The following is a 14,670-nucleotide window of genomic DNA, read 5'->3' as shown; positions in this document are numbered from 1 at the left end:
TGTCCTTTTGTTTTTTTTAATTCGATTTACCAGTTCCTTCACTCTCTTTTTATAATTTCTGTAGGTACCCTCGTAATTTCCTAATGCAATTTACTCCACACAATCTTTGCTTAAGTTTAGCAGATAACCAATCTAATTACGCTTTCTTTTTGTTTTGATGTCCTCTCTAACTTCTGTCATTATTTACATGAGGGATACCCTAGGGCTGCAATGACTGGGGCTGATCTTCTTGGGAAAAATGTGTAGTGCTGTGGAAAAAGTCATGGAAAGGCTAACATATTGGCTAGGCAGAATACATCGAATAACAAATCAAATATTTCGTAGGTAAAAATGTTATTATGTAAGAAATTAAGATTGGAAGGCATTTAAGATTTCATTTTCTTATATTTGGAGCCCTGTATCCAGCAGTGGGGATACGTATAGGCTAACTATTATTATTATTTTTGAAATTTTTATAAGTCACTTACGTCTTCTCCTATTGGTGTAAGGGTTAGTAGGCAACCCTCCCTACTAACCCTTAGACCCATACGAGAATACATTAGAGTTTAGAGAATACAGTTCTACATAAGTTTTGTTTATAGACAAAACTTATGTAGAACTTATGTATTACAAGAATCTTTACAAATAGTAATAAATATTACATTTCAAAAAATTACAAATATCTAGTACAAGTTTTGTACTATGTCATTTTTACATAGTTAATGTGTTATATGAAATAATGTAGGAACGTATTAAATAATATAATAATAATTATGTGAAAATAGTGATTGAATGTGTTAATTTTATATAATTTATCTATTTCTGTAAAATAATATGTAGAATATGAGGTAAAATAATATTTATTTATATATTACAAGATTTGTAGGGCTGGCACGATAGGGCGCGACTAGCGCGAGAGCGACATAAAGCGCGAGATACTGCTATTCTCGCATAGGAATGTCGTGATTTATGTCGCTCATGTGTAAGTCGCGCCTTATCGTGCTAGCCCTACATGTCCCTATATTCGTCAATAGAATAATACGCGTTATCTAACAAAATGTATTTCAGTCCAATCCAATGTTTCATCATAAGGCTCGTTTCGACGCACGCACGGACGCACGGATGGACGGACGCACGGGCGCACGGACGCACGGACGAACGGACGCACCGACACATTGACGGATGGACTGACGGACGGACAGACAGAGAGAGAGAGACAGAGAGAGACAGAGAGAGAGAGAGAGAGAGAGAGACAGAGAGAGACAGAGAGAGAGAGAGACAGACAGACAGACACACGCACACACGCAAGCATGCACATCATCTATTTTTAATTTTAAGGAGCCAACTTATAAACATCAGCACTTACTTAAGTAACTGTACCGGTCTGGAAGAGCGGTAGCTACTGACTCAAGTATTTTCATACTTGAAAGAACTTCACCAGCTACGGTTTAAATTATGTAACCCAGTTTAAGTCAATATTTTTTTAATTTATTTATGTACAGTAACTAGCAAAAAATAACATAATAATAGCAAATGAAAGGTGGTATTTAAAAAAGAAAAATCTGTGCTATGAGTACCAGCAATCTTTCCAATTAAAATATACAATTTGAACCACAGACATATTTTTTTTAGGTAAATGACGCACGGCGCGGTGTACAACACTTCAATTAACATTGTCGACAGATTATAATTATATTTCTTTATCGACCCACTTAAAGATATACAATTGCTTTTTGAAAATTAAAAGTCAAATTTGAATACGAGTCATATGTACGTGGAGTACATATAAGGTTAAATAAATAAATAAATAAAAAATCATTTATTTCAGTCAATATACAGTCCATTTAGTTAGTACACTTACAAGCTATTATTATATATTCTACTGTTAGTACAAAAGATACAAACATTCTATTTCTCAACTCTTCACAGTATTTTTATGTTGGATCGCCTTGCTTAAAATTATGGATGTGTGGTAAGCACAGAGGCCCCGCTAAATTAACAACTTGTTGAGCCGGTGTAATCATCATTCACATCTGAACAACACCAGCCGGCGGTACTCCTACACTGCATTCTACTACAACAACTCGTGACTTGAATTGTGTTTTAAATTCTATTAGTATGTGACCTTTGTGATCATTAGACAACAATTACTTATCGTAGTTTAACTTGATTGTTTGTGTACATCACGGTAAGCAAAATTTCTTGTACTAACATTCAAAGTTCTATCTTTATCGGGATATTTAAACATTAGTACCAATATAACCTTGTAATACTTAGCAAAGAACAATGGGAAAAGCGCTAAATGCCCAGCATACATTAAATCTATATGCTACATACTCTGCTAGTTTTGTGTGAAAAACTTTTTTAACTCTATTTATAAGGGCTTTGATCATTATTTGATCAAGAAAACACAATAAAATCTAGACAGATAAATAAAATACTATCTAACCTAAAACATGTGTAAACAAAACCTTAAAAAAATACATGGTTCTGAATCAAATACGAACATCCGCAGCAAGCACATAGAAAAGTTCGTAAGGTCGCTGGAACGTTGTGTATTTCACAAAGTTAATTGAATATGATGGTGGTCAAAACACAGTGCCAATAACTTAAAAATGTATACAAAATCGTTGCATTTTTCTAGATACCCCATGCTTTGAATGCGACGTTTTCTTTGTAATGTTTAACACTGGGCGTTTATATGATCATAGAAATAATTAACTGGGTTTGAATCACTTTATACATTGTGTATATTTTGATGTATACATGGGACCTCATGAGGTTGAATATCAGTCAGTTTTATGGCACATATCAATACCTAAATAATGCTAGAATTATACAAGATCTCTGTGCTCTTTTATTAGATTTATATTTATTTAATAAACAAATATTAGTACTTTGAATGACGTAAGATGTAGTGAAAATGGCGTTTAAGTCAATATAAATAGGAATTCCCAACATGCATCTTAATGAACAGGACAACGTATAGCTGTTGCATTATTACAACATGCAACAATTTTACTTGTTACCTTCTCGTCTCCATATTGACCGCTATAAAATGTCAAGGCAGGGCATTTCATCATCATTTAATTTTTATTTCATTCAGATAGCGGTAGCGTGGTGGTTTATTAATAATTTACACTGTTCGCAGTGACACAAAATGGCCAAGACTGTGCTAATGATATTGTTGACAATTATACTCGGACTCGATTTTGGTGCTGCATACAAGATTCTCGTTGTTTTCCCGTTCCCGAGCTCGAGTCACGGAATTCTGGGAGATGGATTTGTGAGACATCTTTTAGGCGCCGGACATGAGGTTTGTACAAAGAACTCACATATAACATTAAAAATCATAAATTAGTAAGAAGTACCACAGCACAGTGGTTCGTCCAAATGCGAGACTTTGGATATAGACTCCTTAAAATCAAATGACAACAGTAAAAAACGAATGACAACTGTGTTCTATTATTAAAAGTGGTGTTGATAACGTAAGTGGTCTTAGAACACACTTGTGAAGATTACAGTTTGTAGACTTATAGTCTCACTAAAATGTAAATATGACGCAAAAGAAAAAGACGGTCATGAGTGATAGATCCTTGTATTTCCAAGACAACAGTGAGTGGTAGTACAGTGCGACGGAACAATCAACTGTAAACTGAAATTTGAGATCCGAAATTACCGCGAACTATTTTAACGTAAAAACATTGACTTACAATTATATGGACGTCGGGTCCGCGCTAAAAAGTGTCCGAACTTATAGGGCGTTAAAATCGTATACAGAGCGTCATTCACGCTTTAGTCTTCGTTTGTTCGACTGACAGCGAAGCAAGCAAAATTAGACAGTACTGCGATGACATTACAATTTAAATCTAACGTTTTAGCTTTTTCATATTCCTTGACATGTCACTACGTTTAAATAGGTTGACTTGGGACATTTTTTTCGTGGTGTTTGTATTAGACCCGTCGTCCATTTATTTGCAAGTCAATGCGTAAAAATGTCATATTTATCACGACGATTTGGACGAACTTCATGGTCGAGGGCTGGCACACCGAATTTCATGGTGTCGCCATTTCTGAGGTCAATGTAGTAATACTAGATTCTGTTAAATATTGTCCCGGGTCCTGGTGTTTGTGTTACCGTCATCGATTTGTCGTGAACTTTTATATTATTTTTGCCGTGTTTTTGTTTCGTATTACCTTTTAATGTATTAATTGCTAGTGAATGTACCTATACAGTGAATTATATGTTTTTGCTATTGCGTTTCTATTATTTCATTTCTGTGCACAATACAATGGTAAATGTTATACAAAATTGCAAAAATGACGCTATTAAAACAAATTTGGCGATTATATAACTAATTCTTAGATAAAAAATATATAACATGTTAATCGATGAGATAATAGGTGACAAGCATGACGGTCACCGGGCAATTATTTTGTCAATTTGAAAGTTATAAAAATGTTGGCAATTATTTCGACAAAAAAGAAAAGTAAAAACAAACTCGAATTTGATGTCGAAACCACGTAACATGTCGCCTAGTAAATGAAATGATCTCAAATTATCCCTAAAGAAAGAAACGCGATACTTAGGGCCAGAGCAAACTGGCAGATGGGAAGGTACAAAATATTAAATTTATCAATGAGTATTTTAAGAGCTGTAGAACCCCTTGTGAAGAGTTCGTCCAGGGTGTACTGCCACCTTGTCTATTACTGCCGCCAAGCAGTAATGTGAGCATTACGCTGTTACGGTTTTGAAGGATAAGGCCAAATTCGCACCGGCCCGGCGAATTTGCCGGGGCGGTAAAACTCCCAGCTGTACAATTTATATGAACCTATTCACATTACGCCGGACCCGACAGAACGCCCGGACCGGAGTAATGTGAATGACGACACAAGTAATACCAATAAGTCATCAAAACAGGATGCTGTCATTCGAAAATAATTGAAGAGCTTTCACTCATCACTTCTCATTGGCCCATTAAAAATCTTTCCCGTAGAACAGGATGTACCCAATGTTTTCTCTTTACTCTATTAAGTTTTTTTTTTTATAATATCAAGTGACGGGACGAACAAGTCGTGCGCCTGATGGAAAGCTACACGCCTGTCCATAACACTAGCAGTGCTACTCAGAGCTATCGCACTGGGCACTGCGACTGCGCCCGTCACCCCTCAGGGTGACGTCTCAACGTAAGTTGACAAGTCTCATGTGCCTGTAATTTCACCAGCACCCTTACCCTTCAAAACCAGAACACAGTAATGCTGATATTACTGCTTGGCGGCAGAAATAGGTAAGGTGGCATAGGTAAGTGACTTCCTTCGACGAACTCTTTCACAATGAGCTCTACGGCTACTAAAGTCTGCTACTAAGCCTTCTAAGATACCACCACAACACCACAATTTCGTCGTATATAGTGAGCAATAGAGGGAATTAGGCCTAAGGGTGCTGATCAAATTACAGGCACATGGGATTTGTCAATGGTATACAATAATAGAAACCCTTCTTTACTAGCCGTTGCACCTAGCGGCATAACTGGTAATCGCCAAATTAAAATATTAATGCATTTATACTTTTAAAATAAATAAGGTTACGGTGCCAGTGACCGACAAGCGCCAGTGCTCCACATCTGTTTAAAATTCATTTCTAATAAAATTTAGGACAAAATTTTTTATCATAGTAACTAACACATTTATTATTGACGATACGGGTATTCATTATTGGGAATGTCGATTACTGGTTAGTTTAAATAGTGGATTTTTGGTGTTCATTATTGGAGATTTAGAAAAATTCTTGTTTAGGTTTTTTTTAGTAGTTATTATAATAGCTTTTTTATGCAAAATACTACACAGCGTAATTTTTCTTGAGGATTATATCTATCAAGTAGACTAATCACTGTTGATACATGTTTCAAAGTAAAAATTTATTTCAAATTTAAAAACATACTTCCCTTTAAATGTCGATCATTGGTGCCATTTACCTATGTCTAATTGCATCCTACGACTTCAGTATTTATAATACAATGTATGATTTCAGTATTTAATAACTGACTAATTAAATAATTATAATTGAAAGTTATGACATGACTAATTGTATATTAGTAGAATATGAAGCTTCGGAAGGAACAACTCGCGCCTTCTAGCGGCACACGTGATAATTACGAAGTAAAAATCAGTATGAACAAAAAGAACAACCTATTAATGTTATGAAATTGCTTAATTACTTAGATTACGTACATAAACTAAAAGTTACAATTAATTTAATATTTAAATTAATAATTTAATTACGATGAAATGCGATTGATGGTTATTTAATGTTGTTCACATATTCATAGTCATAAAAAGATTGAATTATAATAACAAGGCTACATTTTTGTTACAAAGATCCAATGGCCACATTGTATTAGAACTTTATATTTTAAAAAAGCTTGATTTCAATAGGAAATGAAACTATTTTTCCGGATTTAAATCGCGTATATTTGTTTTTTCAAACAAACCAACGTTTCGGGCCATTTACGGGTCACATGGTCACGGTTGACTGAGGTGGTACAGTTTTCAACCAGTTATGTCTAATATTGATGCAAACCACCTTATTTTTTCCATTATAGTTACAGTAGTTATTAATTAAATACCTTATTTTTAATTTTACAAAAAAAACATTCCAATTTACGCTACATTAAGTTTTACAAATTATTTTATTGAATGAATTTTTATTAATTTAAATTTATTATTAATCAATAATAGAAATTAGAATAAACTAAAACATATTAATCAGTACTGCAGTCTTATGTCTGTTTGGGATTTTTCATTAGAGGAAATACTGGATCCCAAACTGGTGGTACGGAGAAACCATCTTCCCTGTTGAAATTAGGATGTTTTATAATTAAATCTTCAAACTACAACGTTTCAAGTTCTTTACAGGTCCCATGATCACGGTTGACTGTGATGGTAAACTCGTCAACCAGTTATGTCTAACATTAATGAAAACCACCCTAATCTGAACTATACTTACAGAAATTATCACATTATTTTTAATTCATCAAAGAACAATCCAATTCATTACTCGACATTTTAACAAAATATATTAACAATGAATTTTTTACAATGTTTCGTTAATTTTATTAATCATTCAGTAATTGTGAGTGGCCAGCACCATTTTCCGATTTTGCTTCTACATGAAACTAAGTCAAGCAGTATAAAAAAAATTCATTAATTTTATGCATTTTGTATTGAAAACATTTGGTTAAATTACATCAACTTCTGCTGTATCTATTTTTTCTTCCGATGTAATGAAATGATCCCTACAAGATACTGATACCGACCCACATTAAACGCATTAAAAGCACATTAAAAGTAAATTTTATTCATTTTTATTGACAATGCACGCTTGACCAAAAAATTTACAATGCCACAAAAAAAGACTTAATGGTTTCGAATACAGTTTCCCTATTCAAATTCAAATTCAAATTCAAAATAATCTTTATTTTATAGGTAAGCATTATTACACTTGAAATCGTCGCAATGGTTAAACTCTACCGCTCATTCGTAAGGCAGATTCCCCTGAGAAGAATGAGCAAGAAACTCTAGAGGTTGCTCTTTGTAAATAACATTTACAATTTATTTTTTTTATTTGAAACATCAGAGATCGAGACTACCTCCATGAGCCTTATCTTCTATAGTTTCGGATTTCTCCATACTGTCTCACTTACAAAACACACTGTGTAGCTAAATTTTCTTTCAATAATGTGTAAATACACTATAACCATGCCGTTCAATTATTCGCAAACTAATACATAACTCAAGATGACTACTTATCGCGGCACAAGGCACAAGACAGCGTAGACGGGTATTTAGTACCTGTTGCTATACCAGATGTCGCGACGTGTACCAAATAGCTATTTTTGTAACTAATTTGTTTTACATTGACAAGCTGCAGTTAGTCAAAATTATATAGTGCATTAACTCAAAAAGTGCAAAACGAATTACCAACTTCCCGTGAAAGGTTATTAAAATTTATGTGTATGTTAAAATTTATTAAAGATTGATTTGATTTTCTATTTGCCAAAATATTCTAACGATGGTTTTGTTCACATGTAGAAAGTCAAATTTTACATCTAGAAATCCATTGACTTACAAATAAATGAACGACGGGTCAAATACAAAAACCACGAAAAAAATGTCCCAAGTCAACCTATTTAAACGTAGTGACATGTAAAGGAATATGAAAAAGCTAAAACGTTGAATTTAAATTGTAATGTCATCGCAGTACTGTCTAATTTTGCTTGCTTCGCTGTCAATCGAACAAACGAAGACTAAAGCGTGAATGACGCTCTGTATACGATTTTAACGCCCTATAAGTTCGGTCACTTTTTAGCGCGGACCCGACGTCCATATAATTGTAAGTCAATGTAGAAATCGTATAATTTTGATCCTCACATATTTACAGCATTTGTAATAGCAGTGCGATATTATAATTTGAATGAATACCGTAGAGTGGTGAAATCATTGTCCTATTGAAGGTCAATGGGTAAAATAAAGATAAAACACACGGCATACTGACTTACACATAGGTACCTATTAAATCTTTTTTCGTTTTACAATAATTTTGCAGGTAACATACATTACTCCATTTGTGAAGGACAAGCCTCATCCCAACCTTCGGCAAATCGACGTTAAAGCAGAAAAAAAGCATTTTCCAAGTAAGTTCTTAAGTAGGTTGTTTAAATAAGTGCGAATAGAAAATGCTAAACGCTTGCTTTTATTATTCGTATTGCCGAATCGTTTATTGTTTCAAAACAGTTTTCTTTTGCATGAACAAAAGCTTTTTCTAACCGGCTCAAGCTGATTCCGTGTAAACACGTGTAATGGGCCTCTTAATGAAGAAATCAGATTATGTATTATTATATTATATACATTATTTTTGCAGATGTATTGAACATTACTGAAATTTTGAATAACAAAACGCCGCTACAAGATATTAACTTCATTTTTGGAATGATGCTCAATCTCTCCCGGAACATTCTTCATAATGAGAACGTCCAGCGATTAATTGATGATCCGAGTCAGCATTTCGATTTGGTAATAGGAGAATGGATGTTCTCGACTGCGTATTGCGGGTAAAACATAAATTTTTCTTAATTACTTACCTACAAATAACTTTGTAATAGTTTTCGCATTTCCTTTTCATTAAGCCGTGTTTACATTTGTCTGACGTGTCGTGTTGTTACGCGCCAGAACGGCATCGGCTTCAAACATTTAATATGGTTAGATTTATGTTAGTGTGTCACAATCGGACGTAACGACTTGTGCCGTGTGTATGAAACCGATACCGTTAGACAAATGTAAATTCGTCTTTAGACAACATTCAACTCAAAGGAGCTGATGTTACAATCATTGACTTACAAATAAATGGACGACGGGTCTAATACAAAAATCACGAAAAAAATGTCCCAAGTCGACCTACTTAAACGTAGTGACATGTAAAGGAATATGAAAAAGCTAAAACGTTAGATTTAAATTGTAATGTCATCGCAGTACTGTCTAATTTTGCTTGCTTCGCTGTCAGTGAATGACGCTCTGTATACGATTTTAACGCCCTATAAGTTCGGACACTTTTTAGCGCGGACCCGACGTCCATATAATTGTAAGTCAATGGTTACAATAAACAAAGGCTGACAATGCTTAATGTCGTTAATCCTTGTGAGAGACTGCCGTCTATACTAGGCAATGGAAATGTTGCAGCCTAAGCACACCAGACACTCTCTCCGGCTAGTCCTAAATAAACATAAAACAACTATTGGTGATGGCAAATGGTATGATTGAATGTTGTGTTTTAATGTACCTTTATAGTGTTAAATAATAAAATAATGTGTTTTGTTGTGTGTATGCGTTCTTGCGTGCGTGCAATAGCGAAATATTATACGAGAATATAGAACATGAACATCAAACGGAGAAATCAAATTTTCAAACGTATAAAAGGTCGCTTTTTCAAAACTAATTTCCAGAAATTTTAATTGCCAATTCCCGAACGCTAGAATTTTTCTGCAATCATATTGGCTGAGTATATAAATATTTTTTTTTTTAATACAGAGGAATTGTATAGAATACGAGCCCTATATCCTACGGCGGGGTCGGGCGTGGTCGATTTCAGATTACGGGATATGCTCTTCGGTGGCACACTGATTATTACTATGGGCGCTTGATGAGGAGGTTCTAGATTCGATCCCTGATTTGAGCCAATTTATGAAAAAAACATTTTTAAGTTGGTTTTGGTCAGGGTATTCTGGGTATTGCCGTCAGAATTATCGTTATTCTGGTACTCATAGTAGAAATTCCCTAGTTTGAGACCAGAAATTTGGAGTGATTGTCTGGCATTTTTTCCCTAAATATTTCTCTTCTCTTCTTTCTGGCATAGCTTCCAAGAAAAAAGAATCTAACAGAGAGCGTGGCCCCACATGCCGATTTTCAATCGAATTAGAGCAAATCTTCATCTGCCGCTAAAAAACGCTTCTATGGCAGCCATATTGAAAAATTGCGATAAACTAATACATATAACACCAGATTATATGTATTATCGGTGACAAAAATATATATATCTCACGGTGAAATTAATTAAAACGAAAATTTGGCAGTTTCAAACTTAAACTTAAGCAGATACTATAGTCCATCTGTTTAGGTGCTTAAATAAATGTAAACAATTTTGAGATGTCTATTTAATGAAATATACATTTATAAAATGATTTTCCCTTACCTTCAAATACAAAATACAAATACTTAGCTTCATATGAAATTGCATGCCTATTTTTATACCTATTGATTTGTAAAGCATGTGTTTCAATAAAAAGATGTAAAAAGATTGTTTACATTTAGTTAAGTACTTAAACAAATGGACTATAATGACCATTTGCCGAAAGTTGACTTTTTTTGTTACAACTTGTGGTACATATAATTTTAGGTTTGGAGTGGTCTTCGATTGCCCGTGCATTGTGTTTTTCCCGGCTGAGTTTCACCAAGTTGCGTTGAGCATAATCGACGAACCACCAAATCCTGCGTACACACGAAGCGTGCAGTTACGCAGGGCCCTCCCATTCTCTTTTAAGGATCGAGTGATGTCATTATTCTTGCAAGCTGTTACTCTCTTCACCACGGCTTTGTAAGTTTTTTATTTTATTTTCCTTAACAAATTATCGTTCTTAGTTGCTTGAATGAAACTCAATGTGTTATTAATATTTAAATATTTTTCAGTAAATTTGAACCAGCGGAGAGTGTAGTGTATGAAAGTGCTTTTAGCAGGGTTATGACAAAAAAAGGTAAAAGCTTGCCGACGTTTGACGAAATGAAATCCAACATCGCACTGATATTATACAATTCTCATGTGTCAATGGGTTCAAATGTCAGATCTCCGCTCAATTACGTTCCTATCGGAGGCTATCATATTGACACTGAAGGCAAGCCATTGCCGGAGGTAAGCGAATTGTTGTTTACAATTTATAAAATTTACGGTTTTTTACTTTGCCTTTTTTCCTTTCTTCTAGGATTTACAGAAAATAATGGATGAATCTAAAAACGGCGTAATATACTTTAGCATGGGATCAAATTTGCAAAGTAAGGATATACCAGACGAAATTAAAAAAAACCTCCTGAACATGTTCGGTGGATTGAAACAGACAGTTTTATGGAAGTTTGAGGAGCAATTGCCCAATCGTCCTAAAAACGTTCACATATTGAAGTGGGCTCCACAGCAGAGCATTTTAGGTGGGTTGTATTAGTTATCGCTCCGGTTTTTATATTTTTTCAATCAAAATCAATCATCAGCCTACATGCATCCAGTGCTGGACATAAGCTTCCCCTTGAGCACGCCAATTCTCACTACGTTGTCTTTGACGTGGTCGCTATTCCAGAACAAGTCTGCTCCATCGGCGATCAAGCCTTCTGCAGACATACCCGGCCTACTGCCACTGAAGCTTACTGATTTTGCGAGCTATGTCGATCACTTTAGTTCTCTGACGTATGATCTCGTCAGGGATTCGGTCCATCAGAGAAACCCCAAGTCTAGCTCGTTCTATCGCACACTGAGCGACCTTGAATTTGTGGAAGAGGCCTGTTGTTAATGTCCACGTCTCGGTTGCGTAGAACATAACTGGTAGAACGCACTGGTTAAATGCTATGATTTTTAGGCTTTGTGGGATTGACGACGCGAGATATGGCTTTGTTTATTTTAACCGACTTCAAAAAAGGAGGAGGTTCTATATCTCAATTCGATCGTATTTTTTAATTTTTTTTTTGTAGGTTCGCTACGCGATTACTTCGGCGTTTGTGGACCGATTTTAATAATTATTTTTTTGTTTGAAAGAGTATACCTCAGTACTACTCCCATTTATATTGAAAGAAAATATTCCATCTCTGAGGGTGGCTAAATCTAGTGGATAAATCCGGTTTCGCGCACTGTCCGGTACCCGATTTCAATAAAACTTGGCAAATAGACGTATTTCCACGAACTTTTGAGGTCGGTTTTTATTGATACTCTGTATTGATTATGATATAAATAAAGTAACAGGACGAACAAGTCTTGAGCCTGGTAGCCAGCGACAGTCAAACATAAGTTGACATGTGGCTGAAATTTCACAAGCATACTGATCCTCTAAAACCGGAAAACAGAGATAGGATTCTACTGCTATTAAATATTATACGTGGTGTTTTTTTTTATTTCAGCCCATTCTAATTGTATTTTATTCATAACACACGGGGGCCTTCTGTCCTCGACGGAAGCTGTTCATTTTGGGGTTCCAATAATCGGTATCCCAACCTTCGCTGACCAGTTCACAAACATCGAAACCGCTGTTCAAAGAGGTTTTGCAAAGAAAGTGGATCTATCGTACTCCATGGCTGAAGACCTTAAAGTTGCTATTGAAGATATTTTGAAAGATCCTAAGTAAGTGATACAATAAAACCATAGAAATAAATATCAGATAACATCACATAAGTTGCTCTGATCCCAATGTAAGCTACTAGAGCACTTGTGTTATGGAAATCTGGAACATCGACGGTACTGCAAACACCCAGACCCTAGCCAATATAGAAAAGTTAGTTTTTTACATTAACCCGGCTGGGGATCGATCCCGGGACCTCAGGGATGACGACACCGATGTGCAAGCCACTCGACCACGACAGAGGTCATCAATTTTTTTTTTTTTTTTTTCACCAAACACTTAAAAAATGTTACATGACATGATTTCTTGACACCCCTAAACCTACATCGGTTTGTCTGGGTGCTGCACAATCCTCTTATAAACCTAGAAATATGCGCAACAGAAACGTAACCTATTTAATTACAAGTATAGAATTGACAAAATTAACAAAATAATAATGTGTATAACGTTAAGAAATAATTTGAAACGTCGTTAGCGAAACAAAACAACAATAACGTAAAATGCAACACAATTGATTGTGCTCCAAATTACAAATTAAATTAAGTGTCTAACGGACTAGTTTTCTTAAAGTGACTTTTAACTGACCGTTTTATATATACAGGTGTAATTTTTCTTTAATTCAAAGGTAAACTGTTAATTAGTCTTGGTACGATATATACCTTTCTCCATAAAAGTTTTTTGTCTGATGTTATTGATAGTAACTTTGGTGTCTTCAACTTTCTGATCAATAAATTTACAAAAGTTATCTATTAAAAATTTAGTTAATTAATTCGAGAAATAATAATAAACTAACTGTTCTTGACAGTTGTCTTCACAAAGTCAAAAATTTGAAGGGGCAATGTATACGCTTCTATAACAAGATATTCCGGTTAAGCCGGTTGATATTCAAAACTTGCCGTTTTGGAGATTTAAAACTATAGTCAAACAAATTTGTACTGATGATTCATTACTTCTGCTTATTTGGATGACAAAAATGTGTTATATTTACCCGTTTAGCTCTTGCGGAGTCTCTAAATATGATGTTTGTACTAAATCGCATGTGTTTATTTACCAATCCAGAGAGTTTCTTGCTCATTCTTGTTAGGAGAATCTGCTTTACAAATTAACAGCCCCATATCTTTTTACATTAGTTTTGTTTATAGTGATCCTTTCTGCCGACCCTTAAGATACAGGAGAAGGGCACTATAACCTGTGCACAGGTAACTTCTAAGTTCAGATTCTGATCCTAGATCAGCCAGTGTAGAGTGTTGTCACAGACCGATGTCACTGACTTCATCCGGTTGTCAAGAGGCTAGTGCCTCGGGTGAACCGCCCCGGGTGCACGTACAGTACCTTCCCTATTTACCGGAGCTGTAGGCACGCTCGCTTACCGTTGCGCATTGCACAACTAGCGGTTGCTACCGCTGGCGCTGAGCCGTCGACTCTAAAGTCCGACACTAGAGTTTAATCAACATGACGACTTCAAATGTAATTTGCTTACCTATGGAACAAAGATTCAGGAACGACGACGGTACCAAAAACACCCAGACCCGAGACTATATAGAAAAGTTAGTTGTTCTACATTGACCCGGACGGGATTCCAATCTGTCATATCATATCATAATCACTTGGCCACGAAAGGTCTTTATGAGAAATGGCTTTACAAAACGAGTTCTTAGGTGTTGGCGGTTGCTACAAATTGGAAATGAAACTATTGTTTCCGATCTAATATATAATATATATGTTTTTATCGAGTTCTTAGGTTTTCGCGATTGTTACACATAGGAAA

At 35.2% G+C, this 14,670-nt stretch overlaps 1 protein-coding gene across 1 annotated transcript; it reads left to right on the top strand.

Annotated features, from left to right (window-relative positions):
• The first annotated feature begins 1,980 nt into the window (after nt 1-1,980).
• On the top strand, nt 1,981-12,908 carry LOC113239497 (UDP-glucuronosyltransferase 2B9-like). Its single transcript, XM_026476529.1, has 8 exons — nt 1,981-2,167; nt 3,131-3,295; nt 8,585-8,672; nt 8,900-9,089; nt 10,928-11,125; nt 11,218-11,437; nt 11,508-11,727; nt 12,685-12,908. Exons 2-8 carry the CDS (start codon nt 3,140-3,142, stop codon nt 12,906-12,908), a joined length of 1,296 nt encoding a protein of 431 aa, XP_026332314.1. The 5' UTR covers nt 1,981-2,167; nt 3,131-3,139.
• Nucleotides 12,909-14,670: the final 1,762 nt, after the last annotated feature.

The sequence above is a fragment of the Hyposmocoma kahamanoa genome, unplaced genomic scaffold (genome assembly GCF_003589595.1).
Source record: "Hyposmocoma kahamanoa isolate Upper Pololo Valley unplaced genomic scaffold, ASM358959v1 99879, whole genome shotgun sequence".
Taxonomy (NCBI): domain Eukaryota; kingdom Metazoa; phylum Arthropoda; class Insecta; order Lepidoptera; family Cosmopterigidae; genus Hyposmocoma; species Hyposmocoma kahamanoa.
Note: the sequence above shows the minus strand (reverse complement) of the source record. Positions and strands in the feature narration are given on the sequence as shown.